General features: G+C 40.9%; 1 protein-coding gene across 1 annotated transcript in view; it reads right to left on the bottom strand.

Annotated features, from left to right (window-relative positions):
* Positions 1-24,974, bottom strand: part of CDS1 (CDP-diacylglycerol synthase 1) — a 29,769-nt gene extending 4,795 nt beyond the window's left edge. The window contains exons 1-11 of the mRNA XM_077783039.1: positions 24,849-24,974; positions 16,842-16,969; positions 13,784-13,880; positions 9,876-9,973; positions 9,440-9,579; positions 7,820-7,878; positions 5,382-5,464; positions 3,852-3,939; positions 2,768-2,836; positions 1,671-1,823; positions 969-1,088 (exon numbers count right to left, since the gene is read on the bottom strand). Coding sequence (XP_077639165.1) covers positions 969-1,088; positions 1,671-1,823; positions 2,768-2,836; positions 3,852-3,939; positions 5,382-5,464; positions 7,820-7,878; positions 9,440-9,579; positions 9,876-9,973; positions 13,784-13,880; positions 16,842-16,969; positions 24,849-24,938 — 1,125 coding nt within the window. The 5' untranslated portion in view covers positions 24,939-24,974. The remainder of the gene's footprint in view (positions 1-968; positions 1,089-1,670; positions 1,824-2,767; positions 2,837-3,851; positions 3,940-5,381; positions 5,465-7,819; positions 7,879-9,439; positions 9,580-9,875; positions 9,974-13,783; positions 13,881-16,841; positions 16,970-24,848) is intronic.
* Positions 24,975-25,463: the final 489 nt, after the last annotated feature.

Here is a 25,463-nt window from a genome sequence, read left to right as displayed (position 1 = left end):
ACTTTTTTATGATCTACTTTAAGAATAAGTGCTGCTTTTCAGCAACATTTTATTCATCCCAAATTCCTTCTTCACACCAACAGTCTTTTGCTATGTGACTATACAGGTACAAGAGTGCTGTGGCCAGCAAAGTGCTGGGCAAGCTGCTGGGATCAGCATGAGAAAGGGGGGTAAGTACAAGCACATATACAGGAGTTCAGCACAAACAGAGAGGTTTACACACTTCTGTGCAAAGCACATGCCAGCTTGGTGGACATACAGAACAACAATATGAACAACAACAAGCAAGAGGGTAAGAATTACAGCAGTCCTACCAAGACATAAAGAAGGTCGGGAGAAATTTGGGGCTGCCCTCTTGCCATACTCCTGCTGCCATTTAATACCAGCCAAGGACAGCATTGCCACAAGCGACAGCGCACACCTTGCAATAAACAGAGGGCAGCAGGTCATATAATTTGCCAGTACACACTCCAGTTACAAGGCAGATGTTTGGCAAAGGCAGCCAAACATCTCATGCTTTGGCGAGCCTAACACACCAATGCCACCGGTAAAAATCAACCAGCCAAATTCTGAAGGGTAAACCACTGTCAGCACTTCTGAGGTGTCTACAGATTGCCCTTCATGTCAAGTATAATATCTCACATCTTGCTGTCTAAATCACTTCTGCACCATGATTTGGAAGAGTAATCATCGTCCAAACTATGTAACCAAATTATTCTTAGATTTCCAGCATTGAAGTCACATGCTGACTATGCAAAGTTTGACGAATATCATGCACGCACACACACATCTGATAAAACTAAATCCTGCTTCTGATACTAAAAACCAGCCAAAACATTGTTGCAACTTAGTAGAAGCATAACTACAATGAAGGAGTTAAAAAACCTCTAACTCCTAACCCACCAATTTATCTAATCCAAAGAGAAAAACAAAAGAAAGCTTAGAGTCTTGCAGGATTCATAACATACCTTGATTTTGAAAGCTCTTTTAAATCCACTGGCAAAGAATCCTCCAAATGGCCCAATTAACGAGGCAAATGTTGACAGTGCAAAGCTGTGCATCTGAAATGGGTACATATTCACCGTTTCCTACAAGAAAAATAATTAACACTGTGTTTCAACACATTTGATTGTAGGCATTGTTAGCTTACATATTTAAAGGGTTTGGAGAGTACATTACATGTAACTATTGCTGGCAGTACTTTTTCACTCAGCCTGGAAGTAATGGCACTAACACACAGGATTCTGTGTGGTGAAGAGTGTAAAACTCCAATCCTAACAGCAGTTACACACTAGCTGAATAGAGAATGAAGTTCTACAGGCTTACTTCAGCTTGCCACTAATTCAGGCCATAACAAGCCTTTGTCCATTTCCCAAAAAAAAAAATCAAAGGTTGCTCTTCAAAAATAAGTTTTCAAAATGCTTAAGCGGCATCCACATGTAGCACAAAGAGAACACAGGCAGGTTCCCTTGGGTGTCTCCAGAGGTGATTCTGACTGGGTGACCACATCCCCTGTATGAGCAACAGAGGAGCTCATGGTATTGACTCAGTTCTTAAGGTTAAGCTTTACCAGCATTCAGATACCCTTTTAAAATGATTTGGAAACCCATTTAAGCTGGGAAGCACAATTTAAATTTTAACCAAAGGCTGTTCGTTGTTTTTTCTCTTACCCATCCCAACACAGCCTGAATCAATGGTGGCACGGAGTACTTCTTCATTTGGAAGAGCTCTGAAGGTTCACATTCTGTCACAAATCTGTTGGTTTCACTGTTGTATTCCACAGGGCAGACAAAGTACTGATGTTGAGCCAAAAAATAGGAAAACTGAAAAGCAAAACAAGAACTCCTGAATTAGGCATTTGTTATTGCACTCAAAAAACATAGTAGATGGCTTTATCACCACAAGCTCAGGGTAATAAAAATCTTTCTAATAAGAGACACAGAATGGAGAAAAATCAGCCTGCTTAAACTAGAGAGTGCCTCAACAAGGCAGATGTTCCATGAGCTTAGTGATGATTTCCCAAATTATTTTCCTTTTTCTATCTCTCAGATTTCTATCTAGTTATCTTCTGCATTATAAAATCCAAAAATGTCATCCACTCTATTTTTTTGAAGTTCACTTGTCCATTAAAATTTGAATATCTCCTCTACTAAGTTTGGCTATTACGAGTTCTGCTGAACTTGGTGACAAATTACTTATCACAACAGTTACTTATGCTGGTATTATCATCTGTGCATATCATTAGAGTAAATTGCTTTCCAGGAGAAATATCATTATAAAGCATGTAAGACAGAAGGACTACTTCACAAAGCATAAATAATGCTATTGATACACTTCAATTTCAAAATATGGATGCAACTAATAGATAAAATTATTCCAGATACTGTGACAGAAATGGCAGAAAATGTCCAATACGGTCTCTTCAGTGGAGGTTAAAACCTTGCCTACCCTTTCCAGCTAGTTACAAATTTGCAGAATTATCTAGGCAAAAAAAAAAAAACCACCCTAACCCTGAGGCTTTCAGGATTTTGAGATAAAATTAGTGATAAATTTGGTTAATTCAAGTAAAAATATGAAGACTGATTCTATACAAGGAAATTCCCATGTGCCTGGAAGTGTTCAAAGACCAGGTTAGATGGGCTCTGAGCAATCTAGGGTAGTGGAAGGTATTCCTGTCCATGGAAGGGAGATTGTAATAAGATGATCTTAAAAGGACTCTTCCGAACAGGACCATTCTTGGTTCTATGGGCGTCCTGTGCTTACTTACAATAAATCCAAATACAACAGTGGAAAAGAAGCCTCCAATGAACCCTTCCCAGGTCTTCTTGGGAGACAGCTAGGCACAAAAGAGATAGTGTTAGTCCACCAATTAAAACATTGTACCCTTTTTTACTCTATTTCTTGAACTTGTTTGTGAAAATTAACCTCCTATTTTGTTTTTCAAAGGTTTGTGTGAAATACTAAATGTCAGCAACTGGAGCCACTGAATGTGATAAATAGAAGAGTATGGCCATGACCCATTCCAGGCAAGGTGGGGAAAAGCCACATTTTGGTTGGTGCCAGTGGCCAGTTTGAGAAAAGGGAGAGCACCCATCCCATCTGCTGCTGCTGTCTGGAGGCTGCTGCTGGCCTCTGGCTGCATCTGACCCAGATTAAGCAGCTGAGCTCCCTTCAAGCAAAAGACTGGGACACCTGCATGTTCACACCTCAGCTCTGTTGGAGAGCTCTGCAAGCAAGTGCCCATTTAGATAGTGCCAGAAACCTGGGTGTGACACAACCACTGCTGGGGATGCCCCTCAAGAGACATCAGCTTTCTAGAGAGACCAGTGTGCCAAACTGTTGCCAGAGTCTATCACGTTTTCAATTTAAGAGCATTTAAGTATCAGAACCAACTAAATCCTCAAAAGTTAACATGGTGACATCATGAAAATAACTCATGGCTTTATGTGGGTCTTGAATATTCTACCAGAATAGGAATATTAATGCTTGAGCCCTTCTCAGTCAACAAGAGGAGCAGGTGTATATGATCTAGTGGCTTATTTCAAAAAAGTTTGTCCAGTAAGTATGCAGCCAAACCTGCATCTGAAATTCAAAGAGAATGCAATTATAAATGCTGATGCAATAGGCTCAAAGTGTATTATCCTGTAATGCCAATAACACATTCACATTAATCCCGGTTTCCCATATACAAATTTTCAGGAACCAGTTAGTCAGTCTGGGCTTTTTTAGCAAAGATGTGAGTCATGCAGTACAGTGTAAAGTATTTTTTCCCATTAACAGTTTTTTGAACAAGTAACAAAATGGATATAAATTATAAAAGCTTGTTAGCAAGGAAGTGCCTAAACACCTACCTTAATTAATGGAGTTCTGCCAAAGAAGAATCCAAAAATATAAGCAGTAATGTCATTGCATATAACACTTGAAATTGGAACCAGAAACCTAGAGAAAGACATAAAAAGTTTCACAGAGAAAAACTGCCTGAACCTAAACACCAGACAAAAACTGAAAGAGACAAATTTCTTCCTGGGAAATTTTTCTGCAGTATTTGGAAGGAATTATGTTTCATCATGTGTTCACATTGTTCCCCCATGAGAACCACACTTAGCTATACTGGTTTTAGTCTTCAGGCAAACTGGATTATAACATATGCATGTTAGTTCAAGTTAAAGTGTTATTTTGGTGGATGAGCTTAAAACATGAATGGGTTGGCTTTTTCCTATCAGGCTTAAAGACTGGTACCACAGGTAAGAAGAAATCAACAGATATAAACATGTTAATGTTTTTGGTAATATCAAAACAAGCAAATTACTAAAAAAGTTTAAATGACAGCTAAATTAAAAAAAATAATTTTCCTTTTTTTTTTTCCCTCTTGTCAGTTTGGAGCAGCTTTTTAAGTGCTCTTTGCATGCAGACTGAATCTGAAGTTGTTGTTCAAGTCTATTAAGCTTCCTTTTCCCCCCTCCTTTTCAAAGCAGGGATGTATTAATAAGCCAAAGTCATACTTTTTGATCTCCTGCTGAATTGTCTAGCAAGAGTGGCAATAAGAAATAGTAGGCTAGCAAAGCAGACACATGAACATAATCACTACGAAAAGTATTTGTATATAGAGACTTTGTCAAAGGCTTTGGGCTTTCCTTTTGACTGTAAGTATGCCTTGTCTGCAATAATCTCCCCAGATGTACATATATCAGGAAGAGAACATATGGCATTATGTCCTTGGAGGAACACAAACCATCTTCCACATGCTTCTTCCTTCTTTCTCAACTTAAAATTTACCATGTCCCTGAAGGGGTAGGAAAACACACCCGCTCTCCGAGGAGTGGCTTTACATAATCAAGTTTAACTGCATTGCCAAAATGTAATGCATTACTGAAAATGGGACACAAATGTTGCCCAACCATAACCAAGATTAAAACTCTTAAAACATATTAAGTACTCTGAATTTATTTGAACAGGACAGGCTACAGGGAACATGGCCAGATTGGGGATTTCAAATTAAATGGTCCAACTTCAATAGCTCTGAATAACTCAAAGCTCCCAAGTAATTGCAAAAGAATTGCTGGATGTTCATTTGTTCAGCAAAATGCTGTGGAAACAATTTAATCTAGCATGTAATAAACCCTATTCCCTGCAAGTAAATGAAATGATTGTTCAAAACTATCAGACTTGTGTCTGTCAGTCTTGATAAAGAGGTTTCTGCTTCCTCTCCTGTATGCTTTTACCTCCACTCCCAATTCCTCCGATTTCCTTTCCAATTAGACATTAATGCTCCTATAATTTGTCCTGCTTAACTGTTCCCACAATTATTCCCTAACCAGATCTATGCAAAAGAACCAACCTTTCAATTCAATAGAGGTACAAATCTGTTACTGTCCCCTTACCAGATCATGCCTTCAAAGAGATTTTGGATGACAAGATGAGATTGAGTTACAGTGATCAGCAAAGTGACATGAGTCCATGCGAACTGTTAACAATGCAACAACACAACAGTTAGTGAAAACACCAACCCAGAGACCTGCATAAATCCTGGCACATCAGCTACAGGAGCTACTGAGGAGCTCCCTGGGAAGACCAGTTCTAGTGATAACGCAAGAGATGTGTGCATACAGTATATCACAAGTGAGCTAGCTTTTTGAAGCAGGTTCTGAAACTTCAGCAGGTCTCTTCATCACTTACCTCCACACAGAATTTTATAACATGCAGTTTTAACACCTGATTTAAAAAGATATACACCTCTATCATGAAAGCAGCAAAGAGGTTTAAGCAATGTGGTATTCTGTATATACATATAACAGACACGTTTGAACTGTAACAATAAAATGGCAATGAACTACTCATGAAAGAGTACTGTTACACAGATGTGGATCTCTCTCATAACAGGATACACTTATGAAACATGAAAATTCTCAGGATTAGCAAAAGTGAAGTGTTTGCTTTTAAGGGCATGGTCATTTAAACAATCATTTAGTTCAGTACTACTGTATGTACTTGGTGTTTAATCTGTAGAGCCAGCGTACAATAAAGTGGTTTCCAAACAGGCTACCGGTAAAGATTCTGCAATAAATTTTATTTTCCAAACACTTTTAAATCAAGAACTGGCAGTTTTCTCATGATATATCAAACTTAAGCACTCTAAATGTCTGGGCCATTTACACTCAAAATGTCCTACTTCTTTAATTCTCTTATCACATGTGTTTACCTATGGCAGCCAGACTCTGCTTCCAGATAGGACAACTCAAGAAGCCTTAAAATGTTGGGTGGAGAGGGGGGAGGCTACAAGAAATCACAGAAGGTTTCTGGAAATATTACCTGCTGATTAATTAATGCAGCTCTGCAGCAAGGTTTTTAGCATTTGTACAGTGACATTGGAACACCACCTAAACCCAAATACCTATGCTACTAGAATAATGGAACAGTTTGGTTGGAGAGGACCTTAAAGATGACATAGTTCCAGTCTCCTCACCACAGGCAGGGACACCTTCCACTACATCAGGTTGCTCAGGGTCCCAGCCTGGCTTTGGACACTTCCAGGGATGGGATACTCTCCTTTTCCTCCTAAACACTATGTTGCTGCACAGTAGATATATGGTTTCACTCCATTTTGTTGCAATTCCTGGGTATCCACATTTTAATGTTTTCTGGGAAGATGTTGAGTCATGTGACTGGCACTACACATTTCCACCTTCTTTCCAGAAGAGGAAAAAAAAAACCCCATAAAAATCATGGCAAGTTAATATATTTAGGTTGTGTCAATCTGAAGATGAGGATGGTTTTTTGGTTTGGGTGGTTTTTTTTTTTTTTTTTTTTTTTTTTGGTTTTTTTGCAGATTAGAAGAGAAAGGCTAGAAAATCTGCATCTCACTGTCAGGTAAAGTCTCCTACTATCAGGGTATATTATTTTGAGTAAAAGATTATTTTATATATTATTATAAGGCTCAGTTAAGTTCTGGTCTAGAAATGGGGATCCTCAATGGTAAAGTGCTACCTAAAGCAGTGCAGAAACAGAAGGGTTAACCACATTACCAGAGCTTTAGGAAATCTTTAAATTGTGCAATGCCCTGATTGCTCAAGTTCTTTCAAGACAGGATTTGTCCTGCTACTGCTGTTTCCCTGCAATTTCTAATCATTCCTACATAGGCATGGGAGGTGGGGCATTGTCAGTGGGGTGTTTTGGGTGTTTGCTTTGGTTTTAACCTGTAATGTTACAGAATTAGTTTTCAATGTATAAGATACATCTATGAAAAAGTTCATGCTGTTGCCTAGCTACTATGCTGACTATTAGGTGGGCAAATATGAGAGATGGGAATGCTGGTTTCTTTTAATACATCAATGATCTATTGAGACACTGCAGAGCAAAAGAGCAGAACAGCTGTGAAATGTCACAGAATAAATATTTCACATAGGGGTTAAGATCAAGACCCTTCATGGTACTTCAGTGGGGCCTCTAGAAAGCAACATTTGAGTCACAAGAACCATTTTCCACACAATGCTGTACTGTTTGGCTTCAGACCTGGCAGGGAGATGCATCCCCCTTCAACAACCTCTTTCATATCAGCCTATCACTAAGGGAAACATATCATGTTGGACATGCACAAGGCCTCACCAAGGACAGCCTGTACTGACTGAGAGGCCACATCCTGGGATATAATAATCATCTGGAAGGTGAAGAGATACAGTCCAGCATGACTTGATTTCATGCTACTCTCAATTTAAGCCACTTTCCACACCACTCTTCCGAATTATTTTATGAGCATATGGACATGACTGTTTCTAGTGGCATTTGTAACGTGAATGAGCACAGCAAAGTGGGTAATACACACCATGTAAAACTGCAGACGATAATGTTTCTTCACTAAACTCAAAACAAACATGCAGAATCCTGTAAAACAAAGCAAGTGCAGTTTGTACCATCTTCTATTTATTGACACTGAACTGTGATATGCCAGTAATTCTCTTCCTTTGAAGCAGTTTTTAATCCCTCTGCTGCTAGAAGTGTTGGCTTATATTCAAAGTACATCTCGAGTTATTCTCATACAAGACTATGATTTAGTTAACATAGTAAAGAACTATGCTTTAGCTAACATCAGTAAAGAACATCCACAGTAAACCACCAGTAAAGAATAACCCTCTGGGCACACACGAGGTCGCATTGCAGACATCAAGTTCTAGCAAACTTTAGAGTGAGGATCTCTTTTAAAAACCACTCGAAAGCCAGGTCAACAAACTAGTTCTGAATAATGAACAGAAACAAATGAAAGGAAAAGACCAACTTGCCCCTTTCCCCCAGACAGGCATATGACTGCAGGCCATGCAAGTGTGAAGCACAGGTGTTGGAGAATTCAGTTGACCAAAAAGAATTTTCTGGGTTACTAATTCAGTGTTTCATCTCCCCTATGGCAACTTCCTGCACCAGAGGGTGCAGAGGGTGCCAGAAGCCCTCCAAAAATCCTGAACCCTGGGGATAGCCCCTAAGTGACCTCACAATCCCAGCACCAGGAGGCTCTGCTATGCTCTGCATCCTCCTTTTGCTCATGCTTGGCTTGTCTCATGTCTCCCCTCACCAGCTCACAAGGCATTATTTAAGTTAGTTCCCCCAAGCCAAAGCCAGCTGAAAAAGGTCAGGTTCTGCAAAGCTGGTTTCAAGTTTGTGATCTAAGCACTGAGCAGAATGTTTATTTGGTTTAAGGAAAAAAAAAAACCAACAAAACAGAAAAACTAACAGATCATCACAAAGATCAGATTTCTTAGTACACTTTAGAAATATTTGTAGCATAGCAGGCCCCTGTCCATTAGGACAATCTGAGTCTTCAGCTAATTTTACGCTGAACTGCATTGCTGAAAAAACATATTTACACATTCACAAAGCAATACCCCAAGAAAGTACCGACTTGTGTCTCATCTTCCTAGAAAAAAGCTTTTTTCTATGTTTTTATTTGGACAGGGAGGAAATTTTTTCATGAGGAAAGTATCTGAATATCTTGCAGACAAAATTAAGACTCAGTAATTTTGACTAATCAGTTTAAAAATATATTAATAAATCCTATTACTAGAGACCTAGGAGAGCACTTACACATTAAAGAATCAACCCAACACAGCAATTAAACACAGAAGTAATCTCTACAGCCTGCCAAAATAGCACCAGTTCTTCAGCAATCAAAGTTAATGCTTGCCAACCTATTTTGAGCACTGTTATCTCAACTCTCTAAAGATCATCCCCTTGTTTAGGCTGCTTTCTTCTTCTCAGTGAATTCAAAATTTGTACTCATCTTTTCACAGGAAAAATGCTTAATTTCCTCAAACATTAAGAGGAAAAAGAAACTGTGCATAATGATGGGGAACAATTAATATTTAAAATTAATATGGGGAATAATTAATATTTTAAAATTAAATGAGCAAATGCAGGACAAAGTTTATTCACTTTCCTGATTTCCTGCACTTACCTGTTAAATAGAGTGCAAAGGATATAAATCTGTGGTAACGAATGAGGAATTGCAGCTGTTCTCTTCTTTGCACAAATGTAGCAAAGTAATCAGCTACAGTCTCTCCATAAAAGAAGTAGTTCACACACAGCAAAAAGTACCTGCAATATACAAAATCTAACAGTTATTTTAATAAGACAATATCTACTAAATGCAATTCTTAAAAGCAAAACAAACAAGGATTTATTTCTAACAAGTTAAAAAAAAAAAAGTAAAAATGCTAACATTTGTCCAAGTTCACAGGAGCAACACAACTACAAAATTCTGTATTAGAGACAGATGTCAAGTTTTATGTTTGCACATGACCCACAAAGCTGTCATTCCACCACAACAGGTGAGGAAGGAGATGATTTAAGTATCACATCCTGGCTTATTGATGTTCTGGGTTGTTACTCACCAGCTAAGGGATCTAAACCATGGTAAATCATATGAGTGGTAGACTCTGTAACCAATAGTAATGATTTCGTGATAACACTTCACTTGGATGCTTAAGACCTAAAATAAGAGAAATAAAAAACTTTGTAAATATGCTGTAGTTGTTTCTTAATGCAGCCTGCATTAAGGGAAAACATTCTGAAGTCAAATTCCACTCAGAAAACAGCTCCAAATCAAATCCAAGGAAAGACTAAGCTCCATTTAAAACTTCAACAAAATCTCCAAAGCACTGTACATGAAAGAAAAAAAAACACATTGGGCTAGCTTCAAGAATATACATGTGAAGCAAGAGAAGGCTTCGATCGTTTTTTAATGCTATCAAGCATTAAAACAGCTTGATAGCAGTAGATTAGAAGTATTTTCCGGTAAAGAAAACTCTCCTATTTCTTTGGGCTAAGTTTTATCTTTACATTTAATTCTAGAAGTATTTTCTGGGCTCAGTGGAAAAAAATAGCTGTGCAACACAGGACACCTAGGTATTTCACTTGCAAGCATCTCATTAAGGGCAATTAGCCTTTATGATTAGAGGCAAAGCTCATCTAACTCAGGCCTGAATGTCACACCGTCCCACACCTACATTTTGTTTTGCTGACCTCACTGCTTCCCTGGGTTGCCAGCCTCACAGGGCCTTTGGGTTTCAAAGGGACTCTGCCATGCCCATCCAATCCGCAGCATCTGAGCAGATCACCCTACCTGTTGGAACTCAAAATGCCCCTCAGACATTTTTAGAGGTTTCAGGCCTTGGTCAGAAGCATTTTAGATCCTGGCAGGCAGCTGGAAACAGCTGTGATTTTGAGTTTGAGCCATGGAATGAATTACCAACTTTGGAGGTGGAACAAGCAGTCACAAAAGGTTAGATAGTATGGTAAAAGTAGTTACAAAACAGAGGGGAAATTTTTTTAGTATTGTACAGGGGGGTTTTTATTTTGTACATGGGGGTCAGAAGTTCTAAGATGGAGGAAAGTGGGCTGATCCTGTTCTTCCTCCTTCTTCTTCCTTGCCTCCATGTTCTTGGTGATGTTGGCACTCACAGATTGGTTTAGAGTAGAAAAGTGCTTTGTAATATAGGTAGTAGGTATTGGGGGAAAACTATAAACATGTAAAACGTAATATATCATATAAAAGATAGCAGCAGCCCTGGGCAGGGGGAAATAGAAGAAGAAGACAGCAGACAGGGAGGATGTCAGGGTGTGTGTGTGAGCTTCTGCCTGGGCCACTGACCAAACAGCCGCAGCCCGAGAAGAAAATCTTTTAGATAACTCACAATAAACTGCCTTGAGACTGAACAGCAAGAGGCTGCAGAGTTTTTCTTTGGAAGCACGGGTTGGAGGAGAGACTTTACCACCACACGAGACCCCAGACCAAGCCCGGGGTTCTCACACCTACCCAGACATATGGAATTGCCAAATTCAGCCCATGGGTAATGCCGTGCAGGGGCCGGAGCAAGAACCTGCCCACACAGCCAGCGCGTGTCAGCACGCAGGGCGCTGCAGCAGCCCTCACCACCTCTGCTCCTCCGTGCATTTCGTCTTGCTCAACCCATCAACACAGATTCAAAAGTCTTACACCACCTCAGTGAGTGAAATCTGAAGTTCCCCTATCTTGTGTTCTGTCTTCTGTTTGGCCAACCTTACAAAACTTAAATGCTACAGGCAAAAGCAACATCACAGGATTGCACTTTACAGCAGAGCAGGGCACCAGGATCCAAGCCATGGAAGCCTGTTACCCAAGCAGGCAGCAAATGCAGAACATACATCCCAGCTCTTTAGAGCTGTCTCACATCTTGTCCTCCAAACCTCACTGCATTACTCTTCCTTCTTCCAGTCCCAGTATTGGTTTTAACATGACAACTGTTATTTAAATACAAACTATTTTATTTCAGTCAAATTAAATAATTAATGAGCAAGACTGTTTTTTTTCCCTCCATTCTCCTTTTTATGCAGTCTCAAATATCAAATTAATTACTCATTATAATAGAAGAGAAACTTTTTGCTTTACAGCACAAAAGAGAAACTATTACAATTCTCTACTAACTTTGATTGCGTTTTGGTTCACATCTTAAGAGCTTGCCCATTAATACAGAAAATCACCCTGCAAATTAATAAATTCCTTTTTGTTCATAATCATAATTCTCAAATGTAACTGACTACTGAAGGAAGGATGGCAGGGAAAAAAATCTTTTTACAACAACCTGCACTTTAAAAGGGCTTTTTTTGTTGTTTCTTCATATGCAAAAAAAACCCCTATATGAATGAGACAATTATTTAGTAGTTTGTTATGTCATTAATCTGAAAACAGGAAATATTAACCAGACTAATTCAGGAGTAGAAACTGTAATGCAGACCATAATGATGGTGAAATAGCATTCCAGTCTCTCAAGACACTAGATTTTATGACCTTTGGAAGAAGGAGAAGGTGACTCAGAATGAATACAATGTTGTTGTGAGGTTATGCAGGAAGAAAAGTAGAAGGGCCAAAGCCCAGTGAGAACTTAATCTGGCTACTGCCATAAAAGACAATAAAAACCACCTGTATAAAGACATCAAAAGCAAAAGTAGGGCTAAAAACAAGTTCCATCCTTTGTTGGACGCTGGAGGAAACACACTGACAAAGAATGAGGGACAAGCTGAGGTCATTAATGCTTTCTTTGCCTCTTTAATGGTACGACCAGTTGTCGAGTTGGTTACCCTGTCCCCTGAGCTGGGAGACAGGGGTTGGTCTCTTCTCCTAGGCAACAAATGAAAAAATTACCTCAGTTTAGATGGGAGCTGAGGTTTAGACTGGATATTAACAAAAATTTCTTCACCAAAAGGGCTGTCAAGCATTGCAAGATGCTGTCCAGGGTAGTGGTTGAGTCACAATCCCTGCAGATATTTAAAGGATGTGTAGATGAGGGACTTGGGGACACGGCTTAGTGGTGGACTTGGCAATGCTGGGTTAACAGCTCACTCAATTATTTTAAAGGTATTTTCCAACCTAAATGTTTTTAGGAATACAATCCTAAAATTGCCTCATAGGAAGCCAAGAAAAAAGTTTAAAAATTTTGATACCTGAACAAACTTAGAGTCAAAAATAGAAGCAGTTACCTAGAAGAACCAATTTCAGCATATTAAAAAATGAATTGCTATCTGTTCCTTGCTAAGACTGGGAAAGATAGTTAAACCATCATTCCATAAAAATACCAGCAAATAAGATGGTGCAAAGAAGCAGTAAAGACTGACCTGCTATATAGCATGTATGAAGATTATTATAACCTTTATTATTGTTATCCTCACCAGTATTTCACTTCATGACCTAAAAATGTACTTTGTCTGTAACTCAGAAAGAGATCTAGCTCTAACTTACAGATAAATGCCAGGCCAAAATGAAGCCTCGTAGAGAAATATGGAATTAAAGGAGCATGTCTGAGGAAAGCCTGTCAGTGCCAGTTGCAGACAGGAGGCCAGGACTACCTGCTTTCCTTAGCCTCAAAATTGCACTTGTCTCTTAATTTTTTGTTTTTGGATTTTTTTTCTGTTGTTAGTGGGTCTGGAGTTTTTCTTGAATTAATTTTCATCTGATTTTTGTTTGTTTGCTTTTTAGAACAAACCTCAACATGCAACAGCAGGTGATACAAACTAGCAAGGCAACAGTAATTCAACTTCTTTGAGCTACTTTAATTCCAAAAAAAAAAAAATTACAGTATATAAGAACTCCTTAATCTGTAAGGTCCAGTTTTGAATCCCTCAAGTGTTTTTCAAAAGTATTTGCATTTACAGAAATAAAAGAAAATTTTTCTGAAATGTCCATGTAGTTTCCTTTCAGCTTAGGCATAATGGATGAAGAGATCAAACAACTCTTGTACAGAAGAGTGCATTAAAATAAACTTACCAGAAGCATCAGCATAAATGATCCCAGATATATAATCAGAAAAAAACCAGAAATCATAGCTAGAGAGAGAATTCCACGAATCCACCAATTTTTCCACCTATTAAAAAAAAAAAAGGAAGCAGTTATTAGTGAAAATGAATTATATTTCCTCTGCTAACTAGAGATTTAACTATACTAGAAACAGTGGGAAAAGTAGAAGTCTTTGTGTTTAATCAATGCATAGCAAAAAACCACAGAATCAAGCAACCATGCAACTGCACAGTAAAAGAAATTAAAGTTGGACACCATTCTTCTTCTTGTGTACTGCCTCAACCCTGCCAAATGTCATTTGCAATGAATTGGTGCAACCCCATATTGAAGCTGCTGTGAAAATACATCAGGACCCTCAAAAAGCATCATGTCAGCTGCAAGACTGATGGGGGCCCAGCCATACAAAGGCTGGCAGAGGAAAGAAAGGCTGCAAGGTAGAAAGCAAGTGATTGTTTGAGGAGTAACAGACACACGACAAAAGCTCTGCAAAATCTCCAAAAGTGAAAAAGTGACCACCAACTTTCTACAGCAAAGCAGCTCTTTAGCCAAGCAGAGGGTTATCTGTTGGAAGCAGACCTATGCTCTTGTGAGTACTGGAACCAGGACAGGGGACTATGTGACAGTTGGGGTTGATGGGTCAAACTAGCTGTACTCTTTTGTCCTTGGCAGCTACTAGTGGCTACCTAAGGAAAACAGAATAAAAATTTCTGTAACTACAGAGTCATAGAATCACTTGAGCATCATTTGAGCTGGAAAAACGTTTAAGATCATTGAGTCTGTTAGCCTAGCACTGCCAAGTCCATCACTACATCACATCCCTGACTGCCACATCTACACATCTTTTAAGTACCTCCAGGGATGGTGATTGCACCAGTTCCCCAGGCAGTTTGTTCCAATGCTTGACCTTTTTCCTAAATTAAACCTCTTCCAAACCTCTTTCCTAAATTAAATTTTGTAACATCCAACCTAAACGTCCTTTGGCACAATTTGAGGCCATTTCCTCTAAACGTCTGCTGAAGCAACTAATCATAAGTGACTGCTAAACACAAAGCCCCCTACCATAACCTGAAGACATTCTTCCTAATGTTTTGCTTTGCATCAGTCTTGTGTTTCACTCCACCAGGAGATACACCTGGCTCAATGTTTGTTTCGAATCATACTCCAGTTCCAATGTAAACTTCAATAATTTGATTTTCTAGAATGTGACTCATTGACAGGTTAATGGCAGCTACAGCCACTAATTGGATTTGCCTTAAGTATCAGAATAGAGGCAGAAGAGGTTTTATCACAGCATGCTTTATGCTGCTCTATCATGTGGGATACCCAGTAGCAACTTGGCCCTAGTGGCATATCCATAGTGAGCAAACCTCCTCCAGAAGAATTCAGCTTCCTTTATGAGTAATGTTAAAATGCCACATGTAATCTTGGGAGTGTTGGCAAGCACAGCACTGGAAAGACAACTTCAGGAAGACAAGAGGCTCCAGAATTCAGGAAGCCACTTGGCAAGTTTATTGTATCCTAACTCCTCTCTGCTAGAAAGTCATAGATACTATTTCTTTCAAACATCAAATACAAGGAGTATCCATATTTCTGAAAGTTACAGTGCAACTCACTCATGTTTCACATGATGTACAACAACTCTGCTGGAACTGCTGGCTACTGAACTAGCAGGTAATTTCAACACCAGCATCCATAAAGCACCAAGAACTTAATTTTTTCATTCAAAGCACCCTTTGTGCAAACACTCCAATAAAGAATTTCAAGCCCATGAAACAGGAACGGTTTCAGCTGCATCTCTTAGTTGCAGGCTTTGAGGTATCACCCTGTCCTTTGGAACGAGTCTGATTTGAAGACCTAAGATCTCCACATTTAACACAATGACAGAACTCTGAGACAGACACTCCTTGCAGTGTGATGGCAACAGAGAATCACATTCTGCTCACAGCTGGTGCAGTTTAGAAACAGGCTTTTTAAAACCTGAAACATTACATCTGCTTGTAGCTCATGGACATAATGGAAACAGACAACAGATTAGAAAATGAGCAAGGCAAAAAACTCATTTCACGGTGCTATTGGAAAAATCTGCTGGAGAGCAGTTTTTTTTCAAGGATTTGGAAGGTTTTAATTGTAGTCTGGATTAGAGAGCCTTCTTTTGACTGTTGCAAGACCTAAGTTGCTTCTAAAATGTACACTGCATATTGCTTGATTTGTTATATTGAGCATAACATATACATGACACCCATATTCATTTTAGCAGGTAGTTTTTTGGTATCTATCACCTAAATTCTCTTTCACTGTATCAGTGAAAAAAAATTTGTTTGCCCCAAAAGCATTTGACTGATCAGGTGTTGTAAAGGGACTGCATAAAAATTATACAAGGACCTTTATCTGACAGCCTTCATGAATATGCAGGTCCACACAACTATCTGTCTATCTGCACACATACACATCCCCTCACATTTGTTTGCCATCAAGATCCTGGGAAGACAGAAGTAGAAACTTAAGTTTGAAAAGAAACCGCAGGAAAAAAAAAAAAAAAAAAAAAAAAAAACCCAAAAAAAACCATTGCTTTTAAAGGTATGGACATATCAGCTTTGATGTATTTAACTGACAGCAAATTATTTAGAAGTGTAAATGTCACAAAAATATAGCAAACCTTATCTTGAGAACTTACACATCATTCATAAACCAATCCCCCTCTCAATCTTGGAGGTAGGATATCAGTTTATTACAACCTCCAGAAATAATTATTCTGTAATTCAAATTCTTTAGTTATTGCAATGCTCTGACTCAGTAGATATTTATGTAAACTGTGTTAACTTAGAAAATCATGCAATGGATAAACACAGGTGTATGCAAAAAATATTCCACTGAAGGGACTATCAAAGCATAAATAAAACAATAATATCCAGCAATAATTTATCCTTGAAATTTTCACATCTACCATATAAAACTTAAAACTGCAACATAATCTGTATGACTTTTAACCACCAGCCATTAAATTTGAGATCTCCTTTTTTCAGTGTACCTGGCAGATAAGCCTGACAAAGCCCTCTTGAGGATTTCTGGAGTGCTGTCTGTTGGTGGAGGAACATCAGGAACATCCAAATCACTTCTAAGGTCCACCTCATGAAGTCTTTCTTCCAAATCCACTTCCTATCACGAAAAGAAAAATAAAACTATCAGAAAACTCAATACAAAATGAAAGATTATCAGATATTTTGCCAGAAAACAGCATTCTGAGTTAAACATTAGTTTAGGAACCGATACTATCTGCACTATCTTCTAAAAGACAGCAATGGTGAAACTGTGATGTTGTAGGAAACAAATGTATGCCAGTAAATGTTTATAGGGAGGCCTGTACTTGGATGTTGTGACATTACCTGCTGTAGTCAAGAAACTTCCCATTCTAGGCATCACTTTTTCATGGATATATGTTTCCAGAAATATTCCAGCTGACACGGAATACTGGAGTTTGCCCAAAATCCCCAAGCCTCTAACACATCTACATCTCAAACTACCCTTCTATGGAATAAGGGGAAGGTTAAATGTCACATTAAGAAGAAAAAATAGAAAACATCACACATGAAAAAACAGTCCCTTCATACAATGAGAAGAGGTTGCTGGCGGTTTTATACATGGTACATTGAAACCTCAAGCTTGAAAAGAACAATCCAAAACCAAACTGTGAAGTGACCAATTGTTCCATGGACACAGTATTACTCAAAATAATTTTGTGTATGACTGCAATGCTATAATTCTTCCTTCAGTTTTCGCTGAGTGCGTCTAGCCCGAATGCAAAACAGGCGCTATGTATTTTGGTGACAATGTACAAATTGTCACCAACTCTCAGAGCACACTGTCAGGACTATTTTTCCCTCAGTTAAAGCCAATACAAAGGGTGACTTCAGTCATTCTAAAGTTGCAAACACCACAGCTCCAAGGAGCTGAAAATCTGCACTCAGGCCTGGCACAGCACTAATGCAGAGAGCAATCTCTGGCTCAGTGTCTGGCTCTTTTGAGACCTGAACTTCCCCCTGACCTCCCTGACTCGCCTCACCTTCTTACAATCTCAAACAGCTTCCAGCCTGCCCTGGTGCCTCAAGTTCATCAGGAATGTTAAGTAACTGCACTTTAAAACTTTTTCCTCCACTGCTATATGCTATTTCTCCATCTCCCTCCCTTTCCACTTCCTCATCGCAGTTCTTTCTCCTTTATTTCCATTCTCCTCTATTTTCATTAATTAGAAACTCATGCTTTTCTTCCCTACTCCTCCATAACAATATTATTTTCTTCCCTTATTCTGAGTAATTTTGTCACTTTTTCTAACCCACCAGAGGTATACCCTCTCTTTCGCCCCCACTACGAGACACCAATTTAGGTGCTTATACCCCCAGTCATCCCACCCAAGCGCAGCGTGGTTACTGTGTTTATAATCCATGTCCTTTTCCCTGCAGCTGCGCTACAGCGTAACCTCTGTGCCAGCGCCCGGCCCGTGCAAACAACGCGCGGCACAAGATGAAGCTGGACGGAGCCGGGGCTGGCAGCGGCGGCCGCGAGGGGCCGGGGCAGGAGCTGACCAGGGTGCTGCAGGCGGCCTCCAGCCTCCCACCCTGCCCCGGCTCTCCAGGGAAAACAAACACCATCCTTGCCATTCAGACGGTGCTTTGAACCTTCCAGGACCTGGCGCTACACGCATGAGCAAGCCAAGTGGGTAGGTACATCCTCTCTTTTTTTAGGGTTTTTCTCATTCGCTTGATGTACCACATGCATGCTTTAGATGAAATCATCATTTTTACGCCATTTACTTCATTCAAAAAGGTGATCAAGGAAACCCCACAGCTGAATAACTAGGTAGACTCAGCCTATAATTAATACAAGTAACAAGAGCAAATAAGCTGCGGTCCAGACTTCAGAGTATGCAGAACACCTGAAAAAGCACATAAATAAAAAAAAAAAAAAATTACTACACTCACAACCCTGCTATTCAGAGATGTTTCTCAGAGTGTTGTACCATAGCCTAGGAAGTTCACTACAGATGAAATTGAGGGGATCATAGCTCTCTTCCAAAGCCATGTTTCAACTCCTGTGACCTGCTCTGGAGTGCAGCAAGCTGTCTGTACAGTCCTAGAAGACCTACTCACTGTGCAGATGACAGGCAGTAATCCTGGCCCTAAGACCATGACTTAGCGTCTTTAATATTAATCCCTGCTTGCAGATGGCAGAGATGTTCTCTCTTTTAAGCACTCAGAACTAAGAATATCTCCAAACTTTTTTATTCCACATTGGTGTTGCAGAAAACAATTGTGTTTAAGCAATTGAAAGAAAAATATCACACTTAGTTTCATCCCTCCGATCTTTAACACACAACTATCACTTATAAGCACCTCATTATCAGCAGCACTTTCAATTTGCTACTTCTGACATCTGAATTCACAAATGCACAGCTTTCTTCAGAGTATCTAACCAGCCTGAAGAAGGGGTCTGTGTTTATCTGATGTGATTTTCAGCAGCACATGGAAGTTTGGCTGGTGCAACCTGAAAATTGCTTAGAACTCGGTGTTGGAAAGGATGGATCAGTGCGGGGTTTTTTGCCTTACATTACTAAAATAACCAGGGGGAAATCAACACCTCAACTATCTTCAACTTCCCCGTGCAACATAATACAAAAATTACCATGAATGCTTTGTTTTCCAGTTAACTGCTATCACAGCCACAACAATTTCCTGAATGAGGCATTTAATTTGTAAAGTCAATAGCCAAAGAGGACAGCTAGTTGTCTTCTGCATCATTAAGTGCTTAGAACACCATCACTGGGGGATGAGATTTTCTTGCTAATAATTTTCTAAATTATTTTATGTGATTGATTACAAACATTCCAGTTTATAGCCACAAATAACAACAAACATTATGGAAGGAAACACTAAGTTAATCACTATAAAAGTGCTCAAAAAAAAAAAAAAAAACCAAAAAAAAAACCAAACCAAGAGCCTTGCTACTGCAGCTTGACCTTGTAGAAGCAGTTCTGGAGTTCAGCACAAAGCAAAGCAGACCTTCCTTCTCCTGCTCTTCAGATTTGAGCTGTGGCCAAACTTAGTACACAATAACATCAAGGACCTGTGAAGGTCCATGTGAAATGCCATGGGTTTCACACTGTGAGCAGATATTTAGGAGGTTTACAAAGGTTAATTGAAACCAGCACAGGTTGTACTGTCCTAAGTGCCTAGGAAACCTTTCAACCCCAACTCCAAATTAAGTGTTTTATCCCAGGTATTTGGATTTTTTCCTAGAGTTTTAAAACTGCCTGTGACAGAACTGTTTATTTATATACAGAGAGTGTGTCACTCCTTCCTGCTTGATTCACACACAAAGTGTCTGTAAGGGGTAGATGGTTAAATTTAGTATTCTCAAAATACAAGACTTTGATCCGTGTGCTAAATCTCTACAAGAACACAAACACTTGTCCATACAAAGGGGGAAATTCAGCCAGTCAAGAGCTTGAGCCTCCATGCCAGAAATTCAGAACATGTGACATCTTACCATAAATTAGGCTTCCATGTGGATTTCTGCTTGCCGGCTATTTTGCAACAGCTCATGAATTACAGCCATGTGTAATGGAGAAAAAAATAGACCTCTCCATCTTTCATCATCTAAAAGGCCACACATCTGAACTGCTGTTTTGTACCACATGCCCTCCACTACAATTAATACATGCCAAGCGAACCACACGCCAGAATTATTCTGGTTACAAAGGCACTTGCAATGTTCCTCTTGTACAGCATTTTTCCACGACACCATAAGGAACTCCTAAGTAGAGAACAAATATGTTCTTTGAGAGTGTAACCTGCCAATGAAGAGAAACTGAAAAAATGAAGCCACAGTCCAACAATTTATGAGAAAAAGTTACTGAGCAAAAGAATTTAGTTATTGTCATTTTATAAGTCTAAGTGTTACTTGAAGCATGTTTTCTCCTCCATTTTTGATCTTTCTGCAGTCTCTCTCACAAGTTCCGTAGTAAAGTCAATAGTTCAGTTAGAACACATTCAAGAGTATTTAATAAGTTGTACCTTGATACCTCCCTCTGAAGCCAAGATACCAAAGTATCAGAAGGTGAATAATGAAACCTTTTTTTCCCACACCATTAAAGCCTGACGTATGCAGAAACACGTGAGAGACCTGCACATGCTGAATCAGTGACTGGAAACTACAAACTCTTTGCTCTCTGCATTCACCACCGTTTCCAAGAAAACAAAGGCTTGGAAATAGTCTGCCCTGCTTATTATTGCCATGCTTGTAGCAGAAAGCATAGAGGTTAGACTTCTCTGTGAAAATTAAACTGATCCATTTTTGGGGTACTCCAAAAGAAGTAATCCAAATGAAGCAACTAAGTGATCCATGGCAGACAGACGGATCCACAATAGGCTATACTGCAATTAGAAATTTCATTTATGTCCCAGCAGGTTTGTGAGGTTTTGGACATCAAAGATCCAAATGTCACACTGAGCTTCACAGGTCTGAGCAACTTATCTGGCAACTGATTCCCTGGAAGGGCTGTCCCATGGAACAGAAACAGTTTTTTTTAATACCACAAGAGAAACAGCATTCAGTGATTCCAAGCTTTCTTGTAGTTATAAATGATTAACAGCCAGCAATGCAATATGATCACACTTCCCCCTCCCTGTCCTACTCTGACAATTCTGTACAGTACAAAGAAGAATATTTGTATGATTTCTTCCAGGATATACAATTTTTTTGGGAAGCATTTGAAAGCACTGTCCCTTGTTTTTTAGCAAAGAAAGTAAACAACTGAAATTTTAAAAGAACCATGAGCACATGAAGATCAGCATCTGAATGCCAAGTCATTCCTCTTTCTCCCAGTGCTCACAGAGTATTTGTGAAGGCACTTTGATCAGACATTCTTAGGAAAAAAGCAGCCAGGGCAAGCAGTGGGAAGTAAGAAAGTGACAACCAAAAAATCACTCCTGTATGCCACAAGACAATATAAATAAAACAGCAAAGTTGTGAAATTGCAAGAAAAGGCATGTTCACAGCCATTTTGCAAAATGTCACCAGCTCAACGAGCTAGTGAGCAACTGGAGACACTAAGACTTGCAGAGCTTGGGAACTTCAAGAAGCTTTCACAAAGGGTATATCATATTCCTTCATATAAAACCAAGGAAGTTAACTTTCCTTTGGAACTACATCAATATAGAATAGCTACCAGTTGTTTCCAATTAGTGACAAAAAGGCACACAAATGAGGAAGAAAATCCTCAACAGCTTCACTTCAATTCGGTAGGAAATGAGCATCTATGGACATAGTAAGTGTAACATGAAAAGTACTATATAGCACACTGAAAACAGGGCTCAAAGTAGAATACAGAAAAACCTTCAAACATATTTAGTGTTTCTGGAGTTCTTCAATAAACATAGAGGGCTTCTCTACTTGGGCAAAAAAAAAAAAAAAAAGGTGCATGATGCCTTTATATACATGGAAGGCTTGGTTTGGGCCAACAAGAGCAGAAGAAGAATGAAACACATATGATCCAAAGAAACAAGTTTTCTCCTTCATTACAAGTGATGAAGAGGATGATGTTTCTGAGCTGCATTCCAGAAGCAGCTTAAACCCACTGCATCACACCTATCCTGAGTAGTTATCAGCCAAAGAACCAGTTTTGAGTCCAAACACAGGATCACCACACCAAAAAGGTCATCTCAAAATAGCCAGAGGACAATAAAATTATCCACTTGTAAAGTCTAGACAAGAGATAAAGCAGAGTGATAACCATCTAGGAAGTTGCATAAGGTTACACCTGTGAATCCTGATGACCAGGTGCTACTCATCAAATCACCTACAGCAGACATTATGTGTGTGCTCATATTCAAAACAGAGTCCCAAACTGTGACCCACTGATTGAAACCTCAGTACAAAATACTGGTTTATCTCTACAGTTACTAACGGCACTAAAGCCAGCTTAATATGTAAAACCAACCCTTATTGTCACTTGTGAGCCACAACAAGGGTCGCCAGTGCTGGCTATGTTGCAGATAGGTCAAACAACTCCAGTGAGAACAAGGAGGGTCCCACAAATAACCCATGAGAAAGTCTCTTGTGCAGTGAAAAAGACTTTCCAAATCTGTTGTTCAAGTGAACACAAATGTATGCACGTTGAAATCCACCTCCTGTAACCAGCCTCCTGCCTGCTCAACATCATCTGAGATGAGACGAAGCACTAAGATGTCGAGTAGCTGGAGTAAAACCACAGCAGGCCTGTAAGTAAGAACAGCATTTTCTTCTCTGAAAATCACACAGGTAAACCAAGATTAGAGGCACCTGTTGGAGGTCTGGGTAGCAGAGGCTTTGAAGAGCAAAAATTCTTTGAGGCGCACCTCAGAAATAAACTTACTCTGTAAAATAAAGCAAACCAGAGTATCTCCACAGAAAAACAGCTTTTGGAGCACACTGTGATGAGAAATTAGGTTTAAATGTTAGTTCTTGTCTACAGAGAAATACTGTGCACAGCTACAGCCTAAACACTACTTTCGGTGATCACAGCTCTCAAGGCAGCACAGCACTACAAATTTGCAAGTTCATTGGCTTTGAATTAAAGCAACCAAAGCATGGAATAATAAGTCTTGAGTTTCACTTTCCAGTTCCTTGCCACAATGCCTAAGGCAGACTACACTCTGCAACATTGATATCCATGCAAGTTTAAGCAGTTACTGAGTCAAGTAAAAACACATGTATTGCTACTTCAATTTAGCAATCAGAAAGCTTTTTTTTTTTAAACTTTATTTCCAGTTACCCAAATGAGACCATCTCTTTCATTTTATTCAGACAGTTAGCAACTGTGATGTGCTTAGCTTTTGTAGAGATAAGCCTTAACTCCACAATAAACAAAAGAACAGCACTGTGGCTGTTTTGCCACTGTAATGAACCTGATGCATAGACTTAGTATTTCAAAAACCTCTTGCCTTAGCAGAAATGTCATAGCGTAAGTCCTTTCCAGGCCAGAGGTGAATGCCTATCACTTAACAGGGCATAAAGCAGAAAGAGTTGCTGAGGAAATGCTGACATAGCCTTTAAATGGGGCAGATCACTGTTCTGAGTTAGTTCCAGTGCTACTGGACTGGCCCGACCACACTGAAGCATGCTCTTTGCTTGGGCCGGTGTCCTGGTTTCATTCGGGATAGAGTTAATTTACTTCCTAGTAGCTGCTACAATGCTGTGTTTTGGATTTAGCAGGAGAATAATGTTGATAACACACTGATGTGTTGGCTTCACTGAGCACTGCTTAGCCCAAGTCAAGGACTTTTCTGTTTCCATGCTCTGCCAGTGAGGAGGTGCACAAGAAGCCAGGAGGGGCCAGAATAGTTGATCTGACCTGGCCAAAAGCTCTCCTGGGGGGTATTGGCTGAGAAAGGCTGATTGCTGCTCGTTGTTGGGTAGGTGATGAAGCAATTGTATTCTGCACCACCTGCACTTCCATGGGTATTATATGCCTTCTTGTCATCTCCCTTTTCATTAATATTACTATTTCATTTCAATTATTAAACTGTTGTTATCGCAACCATGCGGTTTTACCTTCTTTCCCCGACTCTCCTCCCCATCCCAGCGGGTGGGGGGTAATGAGGGGTGTGAGGGAGCGGCCGGGTGGTGCTCAGCAGCAGCTGGGGTTACAGCACGCCATCAGCTCCCTAGTCAAGAGATGAGATACGACACGCAGCTACGGCGCTGAGCTTTCGCTGCGGGCCCGGAGAGAGCCCGGCCGCTCCCATTCCGGCCTCGCCACGGGCGAATGGCAATGGGGTAAAACACGCGTTAGCACACAAACCCTAACTTGGCACCTGGCCCTCTCTCTGCTCCCGCCACCCGAGAGCGCGGCCGCGTTGCAGCCCGGGAGGGACCGGGAGGGTTCCTGATGCCGGGGCCAGGAGCGCAGCGCGGAGCCCCACGGGCGGCTCGGCCCGGGCCCGCGGGGGGAGGCAGCGCTGCCCCCTGCCCCAAAAGCCGCCGCCGCCCTGCGCGTCCTCACCTTGTCGCTACCCGCCTCCTCCGCCGCCTCCTCCTCCTCCTCTTCCTCCTCCTGCTCGGTGGCCGCCCTCCGCCGCCGCCGCGCCGACATCGCGCCGCGGGAGCGCAGCGCCCGCCCGGCGGGGAGCGAGCGCAGGCGGGGCCGCGATCGGGACGGGGAGGGAGCGGAGGCCGCGCACCGAGCCCGCCCGCCGGCTCTCCTTCCTCCTCCCGCTGCTCGGAACCCGGCGCTGTCCCCACCACCGGGGAGGCGGCGCTCCAGCTGCGGACGCCGCCGCAGCTCGGGGGCGCGGCCGGACCGGGCGCCCCGGGAGCGGAGAAGCGCCCGCGGCCGCGGCTGGGTTGGAGTGGGCGGGCGATGTCGCTCAGGTGCGCTCGGCGCTCCGCCCCCGCCGCCGGCACCGCCCCCGGGGGGCGGGGAGCGACCGGTCCGGCCCGCGGGGCTCCCGGCCCGGCGCGTCCCGTCCGCCCGAGGCCGGGCGGCTGCGGCGTTGAGCGCCGTAACCCGGGCGTGGAGCTCCAGGTTGTTCTCTCCTGGATGCCAGAATGGCCGCGGGACGCTGCGTGCCTGCAGCCCGCCGGTGGAATGGCCCGGGAGCCTGGGACAAGCATCTCT

This window comes from Lonchura striata, chromosome 4, assembly GCF_046129695.1.
Source record: "Lonchura striata isolate bLonStr1 chromosome 4, bLonStr1.mat, whole genome shotgun sequence".
NCBI classification, from domain to species: domain Eukaryota; kingdom Metazoa; phylum Chordata; class Aves; order Passeriformes; family Estrildidae; genus Lonchura; species Lonchura striata.
The sequence above is the reverse complement of the archived record's forward strand: the minus strand, read 5'-3'. Positions and strand labels throughout refer to the sequence as shown.